Below are 21,031 nucleotides of genomic sequence, written 5' to 3' on the forward strand. Positions count from 1 at the left end.
TCTGACATACTCCCCTTTTCTTCCTCTCCTGTCATCTTCTTCTTTTTCTTTTTTCTTAAAATATGTTGCGTTATTTGTTTCAGAAGTACAGAACTGTGATTCAACAGTCTTGCACAATTCACAGGGCTCACCGTAGCACATACCCTCCCCAATGTCTATCACCCAGCCACCCCATCCCTCCCACCCCCAACCACTCCAGTAACACTCAGTTTCTTTCCTGAGATTAAGAATTCCTCATATCAGTGAGGTCATGTGATACACGTCTTTCTCTGATTGACTTATTTCACTCAGCATAACACCCTCCACTTCCATCCACGTCGTTGCAAATGGCAAGATCTCATTCCTTTTGATGGCTGCATAATATTCCATTGTGTATATATACCACTTCTTCTTTATCCATTCATCTGTCGATGGGCATCTTGGCTCTTTCCACAGTTTGGCTATGGTGGACATTGCTGCTATAAACATTGGGGTACACGTACCCCTTCGGGTCCCTACATTTGTATCTTTGGGGTAAATACCCAGTAGTGCAATTGCTGGATCGAACGGTAGCTCTAATTTCAACTGTTTGAGGAACCTCCATACTGTTTTCCAGAGGGGTTGCACCAGTTTGCATTCCCACCAACAGTGGAGGAGGGTTCCCCTTTCTCCAAATCCCCGCCAACATCTGTCGTTCCCTGACTTGTTAATTTTAGCCATTCTGACGGGTGTGAGGTGGTATCTCATTGAGGTTTTGATTTGGATTTCCCTGACGCCGAGCGATGTTGAGCACTTTTTCATGTGCCTGTTGGCCATTTGGATGTCTTCTTTGGAGAAATGTCTGTTCATGTCTTCTGCCCATTTCTTGATTGGATTATTTGTTCTTTGGGTGTTGAGTTTGATAAGTTCTTTATAGATTTTGGATACTAGCCCTTTATCTGATATGTCATTTGCAAATATTTTCTCCCATTCTGTCGGTTGTCTTTTGGTTTTTGTGGACTGTTTCTTTTGCTGTGCAAAAGCTTTTTATCTTGATGAAATCCCAATAGTTCATTTTTGCCCTGGCTTCCCGTGCCTTTGGCGATGTTTCTAGGAAGAAGTTGCTGCGGCTAAGGTCGAAAAGGTTGCTACCTGTGTTCTCCTTTAGGATTTGGATGGACTCCTGTCTCACGTTGAGGTCTTTCAACCATTTGGAGTCTATTTTTGTGTGTGGTGTAAGGAAATGGTCCAGTTTCATTCTTCTGCATGTAGCTGTCCAATTTTCCCAACACCATTTGTTGAAGAGACTGTCTCTTTTCCATTGGACATTCTTTCCTGCTTTGTCAAAGATAAGTTGACCATAGAGTTGAGGGTCCATTTCTGGGCTCTCGATTCTGTTCCATTGATCGATGTGTCTGTTTTTGTGCCAGTACCATACTGTCTTGATGATGACAGCTTTGTAATAGAGCTGGAAGTCCGGAATTGTGATGCCGCCAGCTTTGCTTTTCTTTTTCAGTATTCCTCTGGCTATTCTGGGTCTCTTCTGGTTCCATACAAATTTTAGGATTATTTGTTCCATTTCTTTGAAAAAAGTGGATGGTATTTTGATGGGGATTGCATTGAATGTGTAGATTGCTCTAGGTAGCATTGACATCTTCACAATGTTGATTCTCCCAATCCATGAGCATGGAACGTTTTTCCATTTCTTTGTGTCTTCTTCAATTTCTTTCATGAGTATTTTATAGTTTTCTGAGTACAGATCCTTTGCCTCTTTGGTTAGATTTATTCCTAGGTATTTAATGGTTTTGGGTGCAATTGTAAATGGGATCGACTCCTTGATTTGTCTCTCTTCTGTCTTGTTGTTGGTGTATAGGAATGCCACTGATTTCTGTGCATTGATTTTATATCCTGCTACTTTACTGAATTCCTGTATGAGTTCTAGCAGTTTTGGGGTGGAGTCTTTTGGGTTTTCCACATACAGTATCATATCATCTGCAAAGAGTGAGAGTTTGACTTCCTCTTTGCCGATTTGGATGCCTTTGATTTCTTTTTGTTGTCTAATTGCTGTGGCTAGGACTTCTAATACTATGTTGAATAGCAGTGGTGAGAGTGGACATCCCTGCCGCGTTCCTGACCTTAGGGGAAAAGCTCTCAGCCTTTCCCCATTGAGGATGATATTCGCTGTAGGTTTTTCATAGATGGCTTTTATGATATTGAGGTATGTACCCTCTATCCCTATACTCTGAAGAGTTTTGATCAAGAAAGGATGCTGTACTTTGTCAAATGCTTTTTCTGCATCTATTGAGAGGATCATATGATTCTTGTTCTTTCTTTTGTTAATGTATTGTATCACGTTGATTGATTTGCGGATGTTGAACCAGCCTTGCAGCCCAGGGATAAATCCCACTTGGTCGTGGTGAATAATCCTTTTAATGTACTGTTGGATCCTATTGGCTAGTATTTTGGTGAGAATTTTTGCATCCATGTTCATCAAGGATATTGGTCTGTAATTCTCTTTTTTGATGGGGTCTTTGTCTGGTTTTGGGATCAAGGTAATGCTGGCCTCATAAAATGAGTTTGGAAGTTTCCCTTCCATTTCTATTTTTTGGAACAGTTTCAGGAGAATAGGTATTAATTCTTCTTGAAATGTCTGATAGAATTCCCCTGGGAAGCCATCTGGCCCTGGGCTTTTGTTTCTTGGGAGATTTTTGATGACTGTTTCAATTTCCTTAGTGGTTATAGGTCTGTTCAGGTTTTCTATTTCTTCCTGGTTCAATTTTGGTAGTTGATACATCTCTAGGAATGCACCCATTTCTTCCAGGTTATCTAATTTGCTGGCATAGAGTTGCTCATAATATGTTCTTATAATTGTTTGTATTTCTTTGGTGTTGCTTGTGATCTCTCCTCTTTCATTCATGATTTTGTTGATTTGGGTCATTTCTCTTTTCTTTTGGATCAGTCTGGCCAGGGGTTTATCAATCTTGTTAATTCTTTCAAAGAACCAGCTCCTAGTTTCGTTGATCTGTTCTACTGTTCTTTTGGTTTCTAGTTCATTGATTTCTGCTCTGATCTTTATGATTTCTCTTCTCCTGCTGGGTTTAGGCTTTATTTGCTGTTCTTTCTCCAGCTCCTTTAGGTGTAGGGTTAGGTTGTGTATTTGAGACCTTTCTTGTTTCTTGAGAAAGGCTTGTATTGCTATATACTTTCCTCTCAGGACTGCCTTTGCTGTATGCCAAAGATTTTGAACAGTTGTGTTTTCATTTTCATTGGTTTCCATGAATTTTTTTAATTCTTCTTTAATTTCTTGGTTGACCCATTCATTCTTTAGTAGGATGCTCTTTAGCCTCCATGTATTTGAGTTCTTTCCGACTTTCCTCTTGTGGTTGAGTTCTAGTTTCAAAGCACTGTGGTCTGAAAATATGCAGGGAATGATCCCAATCTTTTGGTACCGATTGAGACCTGATTTGTGACCTAGGATGTGATCAATTCTGGAGAATGTTCCATGGGCACTAGAGAAGAATGTGTATTCCTTTGCTTTGGGATGGAATGTTCTGAATATGTCTGTGAAGTCCATTTGGTCCAGTGTGTCATTTAAAGTCTTTATATCCTTGTTGATCTTTTGCTTAGATGATCTGTCCATTTCAGTCAGAGGGGTGTTAAAGTCCCCCACTATTATTGTATTGTTGTCAATGTGTTTCTTTGCTTTTGTTATTAATTGCCTTATATAATTGGCTGCTCCCATGTTCGGGGCATAGATATTTACAATTGTTAGATCTTCTTGTTGGATAGACCCTTTAAGTAGGATATAGTGTCCTTCCTCATCTCTTATTACAGTCTTTGTTTTAAAATCTAGTTTGTCTGATATAAGGATTGCCACCCCGGCTTTCTTTTGGTGTCCATTAGCATGGTAAATGGTTTTCCACCCCCTCACTTTCAATCTGGGGGTGTCTTTGGGTCTAAAATGAGTCTCTTGCAGACAGCATATTGATGGGTCTTGTTTTTTAATCCAATCTGATAGCCTGTGTCTTTTGATTGGGGCATTGAGCCCATTTACATTCAGGGTAACTATTGAAAGGTATGAATTTAGTGCCATTGTATTACCTGTAAGGTGACTGTTAACTGTCTGTTGTCTGTGTTCGTTTCTGCTCTTTGCTGCTTTTAGGTTCTCTCTTTGCTTAGAGGACCCCTCTCAATATTTCTTGGAGGGCTGGTTTCGTGTTTGCAAATTCCTTTAGTTTTTGTTTGTTCTGGAAGCTTTTTATCTCTCCTTCTATTTTCAATGATAGCCTAGCTGGATATAGTATTCTTGGCTGCATATTTTTCTCGTTTAGTGCTCTGAAGATATCTTGCCAGTCCTTTCTGGCCTGCCAGGTCTCTGTGGATAGGTCTGTTGCCAATCTAATGTTTCTACCATTGTAGGTTACATATCTCTTCTCCCGAGCTGCTTTCAGGATTTTCTCTTTGTCTCTGAGACTCGTAAGTTTTACTATTAGATGTCGGGGTGTTGACCTATTATTATTGATTTTGAGAGGGGTTCTCTGTGCCTCCTGGATTTTAATGCCTGTTTCCTTCCTCACATTAGGGAAGTTTTCTGCTATAATTTGCTCCAATATACCTTCTGCCCCTCTCTCTCTCTTCTTCTTCTTCTGGGATCCCAATTATTCTAATGTTGTTTCGTCTTATCATATCACTTATCTCTCGAATTCTGCCCTCGTGATCCTGTAGTTGTTTCTCTCTCTTTTTCTCAGCCTCTTTATTTTCCATCATTTGGTCTTCTATATCGCTGATTCTCTCTTCTGCCTCATTTATCCTAGCAGTTAGTGCCCCCATTTTTGATTGCACCTCATCAATAGCCTTTTTGATTTCGATTTGGTTAGATTTTAGTTCTTTTATTTCTCCAGAAAGGGTTTCTCTAATAACTTCCACGCTTTTTTCAAGCCCAGCTAGTATCTTTAAAGTCATGATTCTGAACTCTAGGTCCGACATCGTACTAATGTCTGTATTGAGTAGGTCCCTGGCTGACGGTACTACCTCTTGTTCTTTTTGCTGAGGTGATTTCTTTCGTCTTGTCATTTTGTCCAGAGGAGAATAGATGAATGAGAGAACAAAATGCTAACAGGTTTACAACATCCCCAGCAAATATACTGTATACAAATCAGAAAAGACCTGAAACCAGGGGAAAAGAAAGGGAAAGAAAGAAAAAAGAAAGAGAAAAAGAAAAAAAAAGATAAAAACAAAAACAAAACAATACAAAAAAGGCAGAATATGATCAAATATGATCAGGCTAGTGCATAGATCAGTGCCACACACTAGATTTTGGGCGTATTTTTGTCTGTTAGAAAAAAGTGCCTCCTAAAATTTTAAAGGAAGAAAGACAAATATGTACAAAATAAGGGTTGATACAATGAAGGGATGGAAGATGACTGTAAAGATGAAAATTATAAAAGATTTTATAAAAGGACTTGGTAAGATAAGTTGTTTGAAAAAAGAAAGAAGATTTAAGAAAAAAAAAAAAGGAAAAAGGGAGAGAATGTGATCAGGCAGGAGACTAGAACAAAGCCATACACTAGTGATTTAGGGTATATTTTGATCTGTTAGAAGAAACTGTACCTCAAAATTTTAAAGAGAGAACAACTTATATATATATATGCCAAAAATAAGGGTAACTACTATGAAGGGATAAAATATGACTCTAAAAATGAAAAATAAAAAATGTTTTTTTTTTTAAAAAAGGATTTATAAGATGTTGGTTGAAAAAGGGAAAAAGAAAAATAAAAAAAAAACAGTCAACAAAAATTAACTTTGATGAAATAATGAATCATGGTAAAAAAAAAAAAAAAAAAAAAGCCATGAATCTATGTGCAGTATTCCCCTAGCGCTGGAGTTCTCCTATTCTCCTTGATCGATCAACTTGGTCTTGGCTTGCTGGCTGTTTGTGTTGATCTTCTGGGGGAGGGGCCTGTTGCTGTGGTTTCCAAATGTCTTTGCCGGAGGCGGAATTGCCCCGCCCTTGTCGGTCCGGGCTAAGGAAGCTGCTCCGGTTTGCTCTCAGGAGCTTTTGTTCCCTGCACGCTCTCGGTACAGCTTTGGAGGACCAGGGCAGAAATGGTGGCCTCCCAATCTCCACTCGGAGGAGCCGAGAACTTGGGGCCCCACTCCTCAGTGTGCCCCCAGAGAAAAGCAGTCACTTCCGTGTCCCCGGTCTCCGGCCGCACTCTGTGCTCACCCGGCCCGTGATCGAGCGTTTCTATCTCTGGCACCCGACCCCGCGCGGAGTCTCCAAACCCAGCAGATCCCTGCAGTGCGTTCCCGCACCGCTCCTCCCCGGGAAGGAAGGGGAGTCTCCCCGGATCTGCTGCTTGTTGGGTCCCTGCTGGGGGAGCCGTGCCCCGACTGGGCCGCAGATCAGTTTATGGCAACCCCGAGCTGAGAGCCCGCGACTCTGCTCCGTATCTGCAGCCGGCTTCCCTGCTCCGATACCTGGGAGCTCTGGCGCACTCAGGCACCCCCGGTCTCTCTGTGACCCCAAGGGTCCTGAGACCACACTGTCCCGGGAGGATTCCACCCCCCACTTAGCCACTGGAGCGACGTCCCTCCGCCGAGCCAACTTCTAAAAGGTCCGATTTTGTGCTCCGCGGCTCTAGCACTTGCCAGAAGCGGCCGGCGGAGGCCCCTCCCCCGCCGTCTATCCTCCCGAATATCGCCTCGGATTCACTTCTCCGCACGCCCTACCTTCCAGTAAGTGGTCGCTTCTCTGTTCAGAGAGTTGTTGCTACTCTCCTGTTTGAGCTCCTGTTGAGTTCGTAGGTGTTCAGAATGGTTTGATCCCTATTCTGCTGAATTCCTGAGACCAGACGAAATCTAGGTCTCCTACTCCTCCGCCATCTTGCTCCGCCTCCCCAGGACTTTCTTTTTAGGGCTGAAAGCAAAAACTTTAATATAGGAATAACTTGACAATATATTTTTATACATTCTATTTCTTAATGAGAGTTTAATTGGCCTCCACAATAAATAGACCAAATAGTTCCTCATAGTTAACTGAACACATGACCCAATTAAAATCTAAGGCCTGACAGTAAACCTACAGATCAATGCCAATACATAGTTCCTATTATTATTGGTTCAACTTTTAAAAAACTATCTCAAGCATTTATCTTGACTTCACTGTATGAACTATAACTCAGAATAAGTGAATAGTTGATGATGGGGGTTCCTATTTATAAAAATGTTTGAGCTATTAAATGAAAAAGGAAAGACAGAATTGTAATATCACCATTTTGCAACACCCTAGTGAAGCATTGGATCTTAACCCGGAATCCATTAACTCTAGTCAAGGGCCTGATCCAGTCCATTGCCCCTTTTCTTAGCCTGTGAGCTAAGAACTATTTGTTTCATTTTCAAGTGATTAAGAAAATCAAAAGAATAATATTCGCGGCATAAATAATTATACAAAATTCTGATTTCAGTGTTTTATGAATAAAGTGGTTTTGGAACACAGCCATGTCCATTTACTTACACAATGTCTGTGACTGCTTTTAAACAGTAACAGCAGAGGTGAGTAGTTGTAAGAGACATTATGGTGCGCAAAACCTGAAATAATTACTCTTTGGCCCTCTGCGTAAAAAATTTGCCAACCCCTACTCTAAGCGATGATCATCAATGGTAGCTAATACCTGAAATAGGAGGCAAACAGAATACCTACGTGGAAAAAAAGTCAAAACTGATCTAGGCTCCTGCTCAAACTGTCAAGTCATACGGAATACAAGGGACAGAGGAACACATAAGATGGCACTATTGGGATGTATTTAGCAGAATACAGAATGTGGGAAACTCTACAGGACAAATAAATTTATTTGACAAATGATCTTCAACAAGAAAAAAAGATCAGGAAGAGAAACTTAGGGATGAAAAACCAAACAATTGCAATGTGCCAATTACAACTGTATTCTGATTCAAACAAACTGAGGGTAAAAAACAGAATTATGAGATCATTAAGGAAATGTGTTCTTAATATATGTGGGTATTAGGAAATTATTAATTTGTTTACATTTTATAACCGTGTTATAGTTTTGTGTTTTTTTTTTGTTGTTGTTGTTTTAAAGATTTTATTTATTTATTTGACAGAGAGAGACAGTGAGAGCAGGAACACAAGCAGGGGGAGCGGGAGAGGGAGAAGCAAGCTTCCCGTGGAGCAGGGAGCCCGATGTGGGGCTCGATCCCAGGACCCTGGGATCATGACCTGAGCCGAAGGCAGACGCTTAACGACTGAGCCACCCAGGTGCCCTAGTTTTGTTTTAATAAGGAGTCCTTATCTTTCAGATATTTTTTAGAAGAAATAATATGACATCTGGGATTTGCCTGCAAATAATCTAGTGGGGAGGGAAGAAATAGAAAATAGAGGTACAAATGAAGCAAAATTGTCATGATTTGATAATTGTTGAATCTGGATTATGGGTATATGTGGTTATTATACTACCCCCTCTCCTACTGTACATGGTTGAATTTTCCTTAATAAAAGGATTTTTGAAAAATCCTTTCTCAAAGGTCTTGAGGGTCATGAAGAGAATAATTTGGTAACCATAATTTGTTTCAAAACCCAATGATACAGAACCCAGTGATAAAAATACGAAAAGCAAAGAGTATCTTATATTTTTCAATATGGTAGAAATTTCATATTTTATCTCGAAAAAGGTCAGTGAATTCACCTTCAGTAAAAACATAGAGTAATGGACATTTCAAAGACCAGGACCTACTGTGGAGAAAACAAGCTGATTTTATTTTCTGAAATACTTTCCAAACAAAAAGCCCAATACAATCATTAGCCTTATATGACTTCTTGACTATAACCGACAACATTCTAATCCCAGAAGAACTGAAGACCACAAACAACACTTCCCCATCAAGCAAAGGCAACTTTGGTTTTGGTATTTGTTGTAACACCTCTAGTTAATACCAGGAGTTAGGTAACTATTTCCATGTAGCAAGTATCTCTTGCCAGAAGATGTACTAGCTACACAATACATTTAACTTTCACAATTCATCCTGGAAACAGGGATTACCATCCTCATTTTATGATGAAGGCACTGAGACACAGAAAGATTAAGTTGCAAAATCAGTTAATGACCTGAGACAGACTTAAAATCAAGTCTGTCTGATTTGAATGCCAATATAATCTCAAAGCAAAAGAAGAGCGCCACTACCCTTCAGCCCCTTGCAAATTTTGACTCTGTTCAGAGGTTAGGATCTAGACAAGCTTGACCTTTCTCTGGTGCAAAACAACTACAAATGAGGCCCCGGTCCTTATGTCTTCCAAAAAGCAAGGTAAGTTCCTGAATTTTTATCTTGTCAAAAAATATTTGCAAGAACCAGAGACAAGTACAAAGATGGTAACTGAATATTGTTTGTCATCGCCAAAAAAAAAAAAGAAGAGAAAAAGAAACTAAATTTTTGATAGTAGAGAAATGAATAAATTACTTGTGGTACAAACACATACTAAAATAAAAGGCAACATTTATATATAACCATATATCTCCAAAAATATAATGTTGAGTGAAAAAAGCAAATTGAAAAGAAGCTATGTCTCACAATTCATGTAAAATTTTTAGACACACAGAACCATACTATTTACACACTCTATGAGTACACACATATATATACTAGAGGTATCTAAAAAATTATATGAGAAGAATGAACCTCAAGTCCGGAATATCTCTGACCTTTGGAGAAGGAATCAAGAGAATGGTACGGGGGAGTATTTTAACTGTGCCTATAATATTTTACTTCTTTTAAAAAGATATGAAGAAAATATGCCAAATTATTAACCTCGGTTTAATATGTATTATGAGTATGTGGAATCTTTTCATAATATTTTCTTTGATTTTTCTTTTTTTCTATTTTCAGACAATTTAAATTTTAAATAAAAATAGATACTTTTTCTTTATATAAAAAGAAGACAAAGAGTTGAGTGAATCTTACACTCAGCGGGAAAGGAAAAAGGAATTCTCCTGATAGAATTCAAGAGAAAAGAGACCTAGAAATATAATTCAGCTAAGGCCACACAACTCATAATGGACAGAGCCAAGATTCCAATCTAGATCTGGTTGATTCCAAAGCACCATATTATTCTCAAGACCCATTTGGATTTTCCATACAACTCCCAAAGTAGAGATGACCTGCATTCAAACTGAACCTCCTCCTCAGAATGCTTATCATTAGAGCCCTCCCTCCTAATCTCACTGTTGTGAAGTTCATTCCCAAGGAAGTCCTAGAAAAATCAACCTTCAGGGAGGACAAAAACCTAGCTGGTTATTAGCATGAATGTATTCCCTTTTGTGTGACTATTTCGGGGTTGAAGTTCCGGGATTTTAGAGAGGTATTTGTAATGAATATGCAATCTCATGACATTGAACGCACGGATTGGCAGTTTGATGTGTCAGCTCTGAACTTGGATAACTATCTTCTGAAGAGCTAAAGTAGTGATTTCCATCTTTTTGAAATCTGTCTGAGAATTTTCCCACATTCCTTGAGGTATTTAGAGAGGTCAAAGGGAGATACAAAGTTATAGTTCAGCATCTCTGATTTACTAACAAAAGTTTTCATAAAAATACATTCTTTTTGCATAACTTGTGATTTAATTTACCAACATTATAGACTAAATATGTACTATGTAAAACCTGCAAAAGAATTAGCAATCAAATCCAGTGTCCACCAGGCAAGTTCATTAGACAAAGAGAGGACAGAGCCAGGATTGAAAACAACCAAAAAACAGGTCTTCAACTCTCCCGTACAACAAATCCCAACTCCTCCAAGGCTATGGATTAGATTCACTGCTATTCTTTCTTCCTACTTGTTTAAACCCTTTAATAGGTTCTTCCTTCAACAAATAAACATGTTCAAATCTCTCCCATCTTGCCACACAAGAAAAAGGAAAGAAAAATTCTTCTGCCTCTATTTCTCTTTGCTCTCACAGCCAAGAACTTAAAGTCTACCTCATACTAATGAGAAAATACCATGTCTATTAATGTATTTATTAATTGGTCAATTCATTCATTGAACAAACATTTGAGGACTTGCTACACACCAGGCACTGTTCAAGGCATCCAGATAAATCAGTGAACCAAAGATCCCTACCTTCGTGGAGCTTGTATTCTAGTTGAAGTCAGGCAACGCATAATAAATTATGTGACGTGCTTAGAGAGTGCCTGGCACATACTAAGTGCATTTGCTCTTGATGTGGTTACTTCTCTCTCATCTGCCTTGGCTTCTACTCACTGCATTCAGGCATCCACCCGCATGAGTACGTTGAAATGACTGAGAAAGATACTATTGCCCTTTTTCCAAACTGCCAGATCCACACAACTCTTTCTCTTCCTCACCTTTTGAGAATCAGGCATCAAGTGGAGGAAGCGTCTTATCTAAATTTCTCATTAACATCCCTTAACAGGCATTCACTACTTTAACCTTTACTCCATTGTATTCTGACCATAAAGCTAGACTGCATATATCTCTGTCTGGTTGCTTTGTCTTGTATGAAGCCATCAGTTCTATTAGAAAAGTTGTCCAGTACCTACCATGGTGTCTAGCACTTGCTAGGTACTCAATGAATGTTAGATAAATTAAAAGTTTGTTTTGATGCTGTTCTCTATCATCCTTGCGTTTTTGCTCCACCAGTCCTCTTTGGGCTTTGCAAATGAAAGAAACAAAAAGTAAAGCCAATGCACAGAACATCACAGCTGGTTGAAACAAATGAATATAATGTGTTGCTACTATTTATAAATGATTTTTAATGATTCAATTGTTTTTCAAGATCTCAATAAATAATGGCAGGAGGAAATGTTCTAATATATTTTGGAATAACTGAAAACACATTTAACCATCACCGTACAAGGATCTTTTCCTCCTCAAGACTTAAAATATTTGAATTACTCACTGGCCACCTAATACATTTGTGGTCCTCAAATTAAAGATGAAATTAAATTTATTTCACTATTCACTGTGATCAATGAGAACAAGCTTCTTAGTTGTTAATTACTAGAAAAAAGATAACATTTCAGAAGGGCTTAAACAAAATAAACCATTATCAGAAAATGGTTTTCTTCCCATCAAAAATTCACAATAACAAGAAAATACGTCTGTACTCCTGAGTGATACAACATTGTCCCCTTTTATTTTTTTTTAACACAGTTTGTAAAAAGCAGACAAAAATCAACCTGTCAAGAAATGGTTTACTCAGTAATGGACTAGCCCTGCAGGGGATTCATTCTGCTTTCACCAGGAGAGCCCTTTGCGTAACAAGAACAAACCATTAAGGGTTTAATGACACTGCAATCACATATCAGAACACTGAAAAAGGAGCAAGGATCCTTTTCACCAATCTGCGGCAGTTTCCACCACAGCCACCACGAGAATTACCATCCCCATCATCCTTAAATGGGCAACTGGGTGGGAGATGGGTTTTTCTGACTTTAGCCCTGCCTTTGACTCAGCTTTTCCTCATTTCTTATAAGATCTTGAAGGACCCAGCTTTTGGCAGGAGTAACCGGAAGGCACTTACTAGGCGCAGAAAGGACAAGTGCGCCTCAGGACCGGAAGCAGATTTGTTCCCGGAATCCCTCCCTGCCCACATCGCCTCTCAGACAGCTGTAGGAAGACTGAATTTGGTACCCAACTGTACCGGACTGGTCTCCTTTGCAGCGTGGTTGTTTCTATACACTCTCAGCTGCCCACTTGTCTGCACAAGGCGTGATGTTCTGTGGTTGCCACCTGCTGATTAGGGTAATTATAGCATTAGTGGAAGCAAGCATGCCATCTAAGGTTGAAAAACAACTCTAATTACAACTCCATCATTTTACTCCCTTAGAACTCTTTCCTTTTTTTTTTTCCCTTTTACACAGAGCTTACTTGGAAATTAAATGAAATCTGCATCTATTTGAAAACAAGCCCTGAAATAGTTGTGGGACTAGAGGAGGAAATCACCTTTCAAAATTAAAAATATCTACAGGCTGAGGTGAACATGTGATATTTGTAACACCAGACAGCACTTGCTGAATCACCTTTCAGTAGATTTCCCATGTATTTTTGTGTGGATAGAATTAAAACAAGTAATAGGAATAATAAGAATAATACTTCAAGGAGAAATATGAAATCCAGATAGTATTGAATAGAGGCAAAGAAGTTTTAAAATCCTTTTACGCCTACTGACCAATTTAACGGTGGCATTATGTAAAATATTAATGTCCAGAAAACCAATTTCATATCCACAATGCAAATATGTAACTTTTATATTAATATAACTATAAAATTGGTATCAAATTCTCTTACTATTTTACCGAAAAAACACCCCACCATTTTTAGATTTAAAAAATAATCTATGACCCACGTCAAGGGGGAACAGATTCCAAGGAATGAATATGATTAAATCCTACTTTACTTTATCAGAATTGTATGATTTGGGGTATAATTTGAGTACTGCAGATTACTGAATTAGGCTGTGAATTATCAACCACGAAGCCTAAAAATAAGGGGAAAGAAGAAGGTTGCTTGGGGAAAAAATCTTTTCAAATCAGCAAGGACTGATGAGTTAGACACATCCACTCTTGTGGCCCAGAACTTGGACAGGGCCTTTAAATACCACTTTTAGGACCCAGATCAGCTGCCCCTTCCCCTCACTATCGTATGGAGTAGGGCTGCTTCTGCCTGGTGCCAGAATAGAAGCAGGCCCCAGGGAGCTGAGGCAAGGATGGCACATATTGTCCTGCCCTGGGCCTGCCACAGTCCACGAAGAACATCACTAGACCATCTTCTGAGTGCTAAAGAGATTGCCAGAAATGTGACTTTTTGAGTTCTCATACTGACATCAAAATCATGGGTCCAGCCCAACCTCTAAGCTTTCTGTAAGAAAACGCCAACATATCTAGTGATAAGTAGAGAGGAAATCTAATTACCAAGGTTGATTCAAACAGACCTCCCCTACCCTTGACACATAAAACACCATGACTCAGATCAGAGAAGAAAAGAATTTCTGGATAATCAAGAATATGGCAGCCCTCTGCTTGCTGGAAGAAAATCTCCCCCATTATCTATGATGTATGCATGCTTTGTTGTTAGTGAAAATGAAAACGAATGTAGTCATTCCCACTGGGGACAGGGTCATGGACTGTCATTGTTCCCTGGGAAGAACTTGAACTGGAAGTGATTTCAAGACTCTAACTATAGCAGAAAAGACAGTAACAAAGGCCACATCACTAAACAACTATATAATCATTTTACATTCTCAAAAGAAAGATGAAAGAAGGATCTAAGAATGCTCCCATGTTGTATTATTAACTACCTTTTTCCACATTTATCTACCTCGTCTTCAAAGAAAGAAAAAATTCTCCTACCAGTTTTATTACCATGATGCCACAACATTTCTGAGTCCAACACAAAATGAATAAGATCCAGAGTCACATCACAGAATATCTTATTTATTCAGAAGAATAAATAAAAAACAGCATTAACCATATTAACTGCTTTAATCACTTCCTTTAATCTCTGTAATTTAAGCTATTTTTTTTTTACATAAAACACAATGAAAGTTGAAAATAGCACCAACTCACCTTAGGAGGCAGAAAAAAAAATCTTCCCTTGAAGATTAAAAACTTTTATCAGCATGTCTGCTGCAAGCCTTATTATTTCCTCCCTCTTGTTTGCCTAAGTAAGTTGGATGTATCACTTACAGATGAAGTATAAAGTCTTTGTTAACAACTAATGGAATCAAACCTCGATTAAAAACCACCATCCCAGCTCTAAAATTTACAAAATCTCATTACCTTTGTTTAAAATATTCTGATAATTCAAATCATGGCTAGGAGCACTTATTAGATTTTTAAAACAAAATCGGTATCAAACAGGTCATGCAATGTGAGAGTAAGCACAGGCTTTTGCCATGACTGGTTTTTAACTGAATTACTAATGTTTCAATTAACAAGTACTACAGAGAAATATAACACCATCATTACCCTTAGTAAACAGGAGGACACAGTTACTTTTCCAGATGTCTTCTGTTGTCATGGTATCCTATTATGCCCTCTCTCTCTCATATTTTTATTCTAAGTAACAGACCTGTAAGTTATTGAGCCTAACCTATGGTTATATGAAGATTGTATATGTTCCTGAGACTCTGCATACACCTGTTGAACAGAATCAAAGAAGCAGTATAAGAAGTTATTTAGAATAATACTTTCTATTAAAAGGGGGATAAAATTCTTAGTTCACGTAGTTGATGAAAACCAGAAGTCATCAATTCCTATCTTCAGAATAATATTCTCCTTTCTAAAATATTAAATTTACCTTTATTTAAAAATGATATTACAATGCTTGAAATAAAATTAATCGCATTTTAAGTGTACTATATCCATCTTTAGATTAAAAAAAAACTTGACACTAATATTAGGAAAAATATTTCAAATTTAATAACATTTTCTGCTAGCTTTTGTGAACAGCAAACAAAATAAACATACCAAAAATTTTACATGTTTATATTTCATTCTACTGAAGTAATGTTTTAAACATCCTGCTTTTTACAGATTAATTTTTATCCTTTAGTGATGATCTCTTGAAAACAGAAGAAGGTACCTCTATTCACGCTATGAGATACAATGCTTTTGTACCACCCTTTTAAAAAATTAATTCAGTTTCTCTTCTATACAATACAATATCTGCTGTCAACTCCTCTGAATGTAAAACATAGGTACACACACCAGCACGCACACACGCTGATGTTCTTAATGATGTCTCCTAAGTTGAAGTGGTGTGCCCTTGTTCCCTAGGAGCAACAGGAGGGCTCTGCACTCTCTTCTGGAACAGTTCTTTCCCTCTAGGCTAAAGGAAAACAGATAATATTTAACTACTAAAAATGCATATGCAGCTAAAGTTTTTATCAACTGTAGTTCTCTACACACATACGATGCCTATATTAATTTCACTGAGTGCTCTTATCACACTAATTAGACATTGAAGAGGAGCTGACGCATGGGAAAACTGTTTTCTGAATGCTGTGTTAACAGTAGGATTATAAGCACCCGGGATATTCTCGCTATTCTCTGCATGCAAATACATTCTGCAAACAATTAAACGCACCCACTAACATAGTGGGGGTGTGGGAGGAAAAAGAGCAAGTGTTAAGAGAGTGAAAAATGGCATGCCCTTCCTATGCCGCCCTCATTCAGCGGATGCCGAGTACCTTCGAACATGCTGCACAGACAGACCCTCGGGACGCAGAGGAGTCACAACAGTACCCTCGGCAACATCTCGCACACTCCGTTAAATGCAAAACTCTAACGATCTGACAGTGAGCCCCTCGCCTCTCGAACGTTTTCTCCATTTTTTGCAAAGATACCACATATGTCAGGAGACCCTCCCCTCTCTGAAGAAAGGGAAATCGTTCCTTCTTGCCCCTCCTCACAGCCCCCAACACTTTCATTAGAAGCGACTCCACAAGTTCCCAGGCTCGAGCCCCTAAGGAGGCAAGTTCAGCACCATGGAAAGGGCTCGAGTCGCGGGCGGCGGGAGGAAGAGACCTAGGGGTTCTCCCCGGGCCACTCACCGGAGTCTGCTGCGATGGGAGTCCCGAGCGCTTGGTGGATCCCTGCTTGGAACTTAACCTTTTCCACGACTCGGCAAACCTGCCCCGGCTGGCGCTCCGGCTGCGCCTGCGGCTCTCCGCGCTGTCGTCGCGGTCGGAGCAGCCCCGCTCCATCTCCGCCGCATCCCTCCACTTCTTCCCCATGCTGTTTGCCTCGCTCTGCCAGGCAACACCGGGGCGCCGAGCTCTCGCTCCCTCCTCTCGCCGCCGGCTCTCACTCCAGCCTGCGCGCTGCTCTCTGTTGGCGCCGCCTTTGCCTCCGCGGGCTCCTGCCACAGCCCTGCGCTCCCTTACCGCCGCCGCCACCAGGCTGCGCTTGCGCCCGCCATTGGCTGAGCTGTCGGCTGGGGCTGCGAGCGCCACCTGCGCCCGAGCCAGCTTCCTTTTGCGCCCCCAAATTGCTCTCCACCCCGCAGGCACCGCCTTCTCTGGGGGGCACACGGCCCACGCCTGGGGCTATTGATGCGCCCCTGGGGAGCTACCTCCAGTCACCCCACCCCGCCCAGTCCAGTTCCCCAGGCCTGGGGACCAACCCCACCCCACCCCGAGCTGCAGGTGCAAGCCTATGTTCCCACACTGGGAGACTCCAGTTGACCTGGAGAAAGACAAGGAAGCATGCAATTTTGCCTTCCTGCCTTTTCTCTTTCTTCCCTTTCTCCTCTTTGCAGCAACAACTGCCTCCTAAGTATCCTTGGGGGGAGTAGAGATTCATCTCCTTGTCAGATGCCACACTAATTCCTTCTCACGCTTGCTCTGATTAGCCCGCCGGTTCTCAAACTTGGCTGCACATTGGAGTTACTTAATTTTTTTTTTTATGCTGATAGTCTTCAGAGTCCAAATTAATTGCCCTGGCTGGGGCCTGGGAATCAGGATCTCTGAAATCTCTCCAGTTGATTTTTGCTGCTCTAACTGCAATTAAGCATCTTGGACAACCTGTGCTATGGGGACAGGGCAGAGGAGAGTCTTTGGAAGGGAAGACGGTGGATGCTTCTTAAATCAATTCGTTTTTCTCTCGGGGGTAGGAGTTGGGTATTCAGTTTACCCTCGCACTCCCAAGGCCGGGATGATGATACAGCAGTTAACGCAGTGAGGATGATGTGTGATCTCCTGTGTGTGGAATATTCTTTGACACCCCCACCTCATCCTTGGTTCATCTATCTGCCTTCTCCTCATTAGAAGGAAATCCAGCAGTCTCTCCTCAGTTTTGTGTCAGTTATTTTACCAGACTGAGCTGTCCCCGTGTTCAAGAATTTCCTTGATCAGATAAGAGAGAGCCAATGGGGGTGTCACAAATTTACAAAAGCTGAAACAATGACCTTACTCCTTATTAAAGGGTAGAAGGCCTAAAATCCCTCCTGGTTGAAAAGAGCTGTCTGGTTGCTTATCTGTTGCAATGGCAACAGATGTATTTTCATTTTCTTTCCGAAATGGAGCATTCTCTCTCCAATTTGAATAAGGCCAGGTCCTTCCAGGAGGAAAAGGTAGAAAGGGATTAAGAGGGAAGGGGAGAGGATGAGAAATGCTGTAAGAAAATTTGTGTTGCGGTGCCAGTTGTGAAAATCATAATCTGGGTTGTCAGTGGTCGGTCTGATGAAGCAGAGGCTTTGGAACTGACTAGTTCTCATGAATGGAATACAGAGCTCTAAAATCCCACAGCTGTACACTTGTGTGTAGTGCTACATTAATATTAATCCTGTCATTTTAAGCAAAGGGATTCACGGGGCACACTTCCTACCTTTTTAAACAACCCTCTGTGTCCAGAAATCACACACCCATATTAAACAAAATGAAGCTCTAAACAATGTTTCCAACACACAATGTCATGTGATGAGAAAACCACAGGCTCCATTTTGCATTTCCTCGCTCCCTGTTTAAGTTCATGGATTTGAAACTATTAGTGACATTTCACGGAAATACAATAATTTGGTCCAGATTTCTCCCCCTCACAAAAATGAATCAAAATGATTATGCATAGTTTACAGATTAGACAGGTATGAGAGCTAAATACCAATTAGGGAGTAGAAAAAAAGTCAGCAAACTAGGACTTAAAGTAGTTGTTTGCCTTTTCCTTTCGTTGTCAACAAAGGGGAATATAAGTGAAAACTTCTTGGGAGATGAAAAGCCTGTGTGCTAACCTGGATGCCTTGAAAGTTCATTCTTTTGCTATAATGGTAAAAGCCCTGTAAAGGAGTTAAGAGGGGCTTTCACAGATGTATCAAGGCACATAATCCAAGAACACTCACTTCACGGAGCCACAAGACCCTGGTTCACCCATATCAGCCCATTAAGGAGGAAATAACACTGCTGTCAAGAATATCTACCATGGCGGTGCCTGGGTGGCTCAGATGGTTAAGTGTCTTCCTTGGGCTCAGGTCATGATCCCAGCGTCCTGGGATCGAGCCCCACGTCAGGCTCCCTGCTCAGCGGGGAGTCTGCTTCGCCCTTTCCCTCTGCCTCTCCCCCTGCTTGTGCATGCTCTCTCTCAAATGAATAAATAAAATCTTTTAAAAAATAAAGTAAATAAAATGAAATAAAAAGAATATCTACCATGAATGACGGCACCAGGACATCCATGAGTATTCAGAGCCCTGGTAAGTTTTTTAGATACATTTAGAAAAATTCAACGAGTAGTGATTGTATATCTTATTTTTTTTTACCTGTTTGGTCCAAAAATGAGCCTTGTATTGCTGTTACCTTAGGGCTGTGTTTTAAAGCCTTGTTAGAAGATGATCTCTGCATTTCATTTTTGCACTTGACAAGTACAAGAAAAAATATCTGGGAACTGCACAAGAGGCTAAACTAGATGTGATGATAGACAAGCAAAATATTGACCCTTTCCTCTTTTGATGTTCATTTGTCTTTTCCCAAATTTTCTAATAACTAGGAACTGGAAAACTACATGGAAAGTCTATCATTTTTCTTACAAGTTAGCAGAGAATGGCAGCATCAAAGCTAAGAACACGTTTAAAATCACCAGCACTGAAATTCTGGAATCAAGGCTAGAAGCCATTTCCAGAGTAACTTAACTTTACTGGAAGAGTCACTGCAATTGCAAAGGTGAGTGTAAATACATCAAAAAACTATTGGGAAGTATGCCAAAAACCTTTTTTTTTCCTCCATGGTTTCTGTGCATTAAATTAAGGCAAAAAATACTTACATTGTTATATAATAGATATTCTACATAAAAATGCAAATATATAAATCTTTATGTACAAATCAATCCAAATATAATATAGTGAAATGTTCTGAAAAGTGCGTTTTAAATAGTATTTAAAAAAATTATCAAGAAAATATCAAATGCCAACAGTCTTTCATTAGCCCTACACACTCTATGAACCTTACATGATCCTACCAGCCTGTCGCATGTGTTGAGTGTATAATCAGAAGAAACTCTCTCCAAAACCCATTTGCTCTAAGTCAGATGGTCATGAACTTTATTGCAAAAGAGTTACTAGGAAATATCTTTTCCTTTGGTTATTCCAGGACATGGAAACCCATGGGCATACCCAGAGACTAACATGATCAAGCAAAGTACAAGAGGGGAGGGTAAACATAGAGAAAGTGATGAAAACTGAAAAGCCATGTTTGTTCCAAAAACTCTCTTTGCAAAATAAGAGAATATCAACTATATTTCATCAGTTTTAACTCTCCCAATTTTTCACATTTTAACACTCTCAAATCAGGATGCTTTTGAAAATGGAGCATATCTCAGCTTCAGTATAATATGTTATACAGAATCATAGAGTTGAATGGTGAGTTACATGTTTATAGATCTGACCTTTGAAACCCAACAAGCTGTCATTCACCCTTTGCCTACACATTCAGACCTCAGCATTAGATATCTGCTTTCTTATAAGCAGGACATTTCCTTATTAAACAATTTTAAGCATTAGGAAGCCCATCTTTATAAACTAAGCTGAAATCCATGCCTCCACCTTTATTTTAAACTCTGGAGCCACACTAATTTAACATATGTGCTCTTCCAAGTGATAGTCATCAGGTATTTGAAGAGGGCCTTTACAACTCCCCTAGAATATCTCTTCTCTTAAGCCAAACGATGTCCTTCTGTCACGTCCTTACACACACGGGGAAGCAAAGTCTGAATTGGCACTCTTGCGTACTAAGAGAGATTTTTAAATGTGACTGTTAAATGAATTTGGGGCCAACTGCTTTGTGAATTCACTCAAAGCATAGCCACTGTGACTAGACTCACAGACAAGTAGGCTTCGTCAATGCCTATGAAGCTGGAAACAGGATGTAGAATCTGCATTTAGTCATGATTAGATTCCCTTCAGTAGACATGAGGGCTGAGTCTCACACAAAGCCAAACAACCGTGAGAGTTGAAACAATTATTCCTGTAACTCGAGCAAAAAATCTCCCAAAGCCCACGACTATTAATCAAGACAAGGAGCAGTAGGGTTATCCTGGTTTATGCAAATTGGCCATCT

The 21,031-nt window shown here is 39.9% G+C and overlaps 1 protein-coding gene across 5 annotated transcripts in view; it reads right to left on the minus strand.

Moving 5' to 3' along the window:
* The window catches only part of TRPM3 (transient receptor potential cation channel subfamily M member 3), an 827,868-nt gene extending 811,142 nt beyond the window's left edge, over positions 1–16,726 (minus strand). For all 5 annotated transcript variants that reach the window (XM_028089086.1, XM_028089085.1, XM_028089084.1 and 2 more), the window contains exon 1: positions 16,544–16,726. In XM_028089086.1, the coding sequence (XP_027944887.1) occupies positions 16,544–16,726 (183 nt within the window). The remainder of the gene's footprint in view (positions 1–16,543) is intronic.
* Positions 16,727–21,031: the final 4,305 nt, after the last annotated feature.

The sequence above is a fragment of the Eumetopias jubatus genome, unplaced genomic scaffold, assembly GCF_037043125.1.
Source record: "Eumetopias jubatus isolate StellerSeaLion01/CBP00866 unplaced genomic scaffold, mEumJub1_p1.0 scaffold_15, whole genome shotgun sequence".
Lineage (NCBI taxonomy): Eukaryota > Metazoa > Chordata > Mammalia > Carnivora > Otariidae > Eumetopias > Eumetopias jubatus.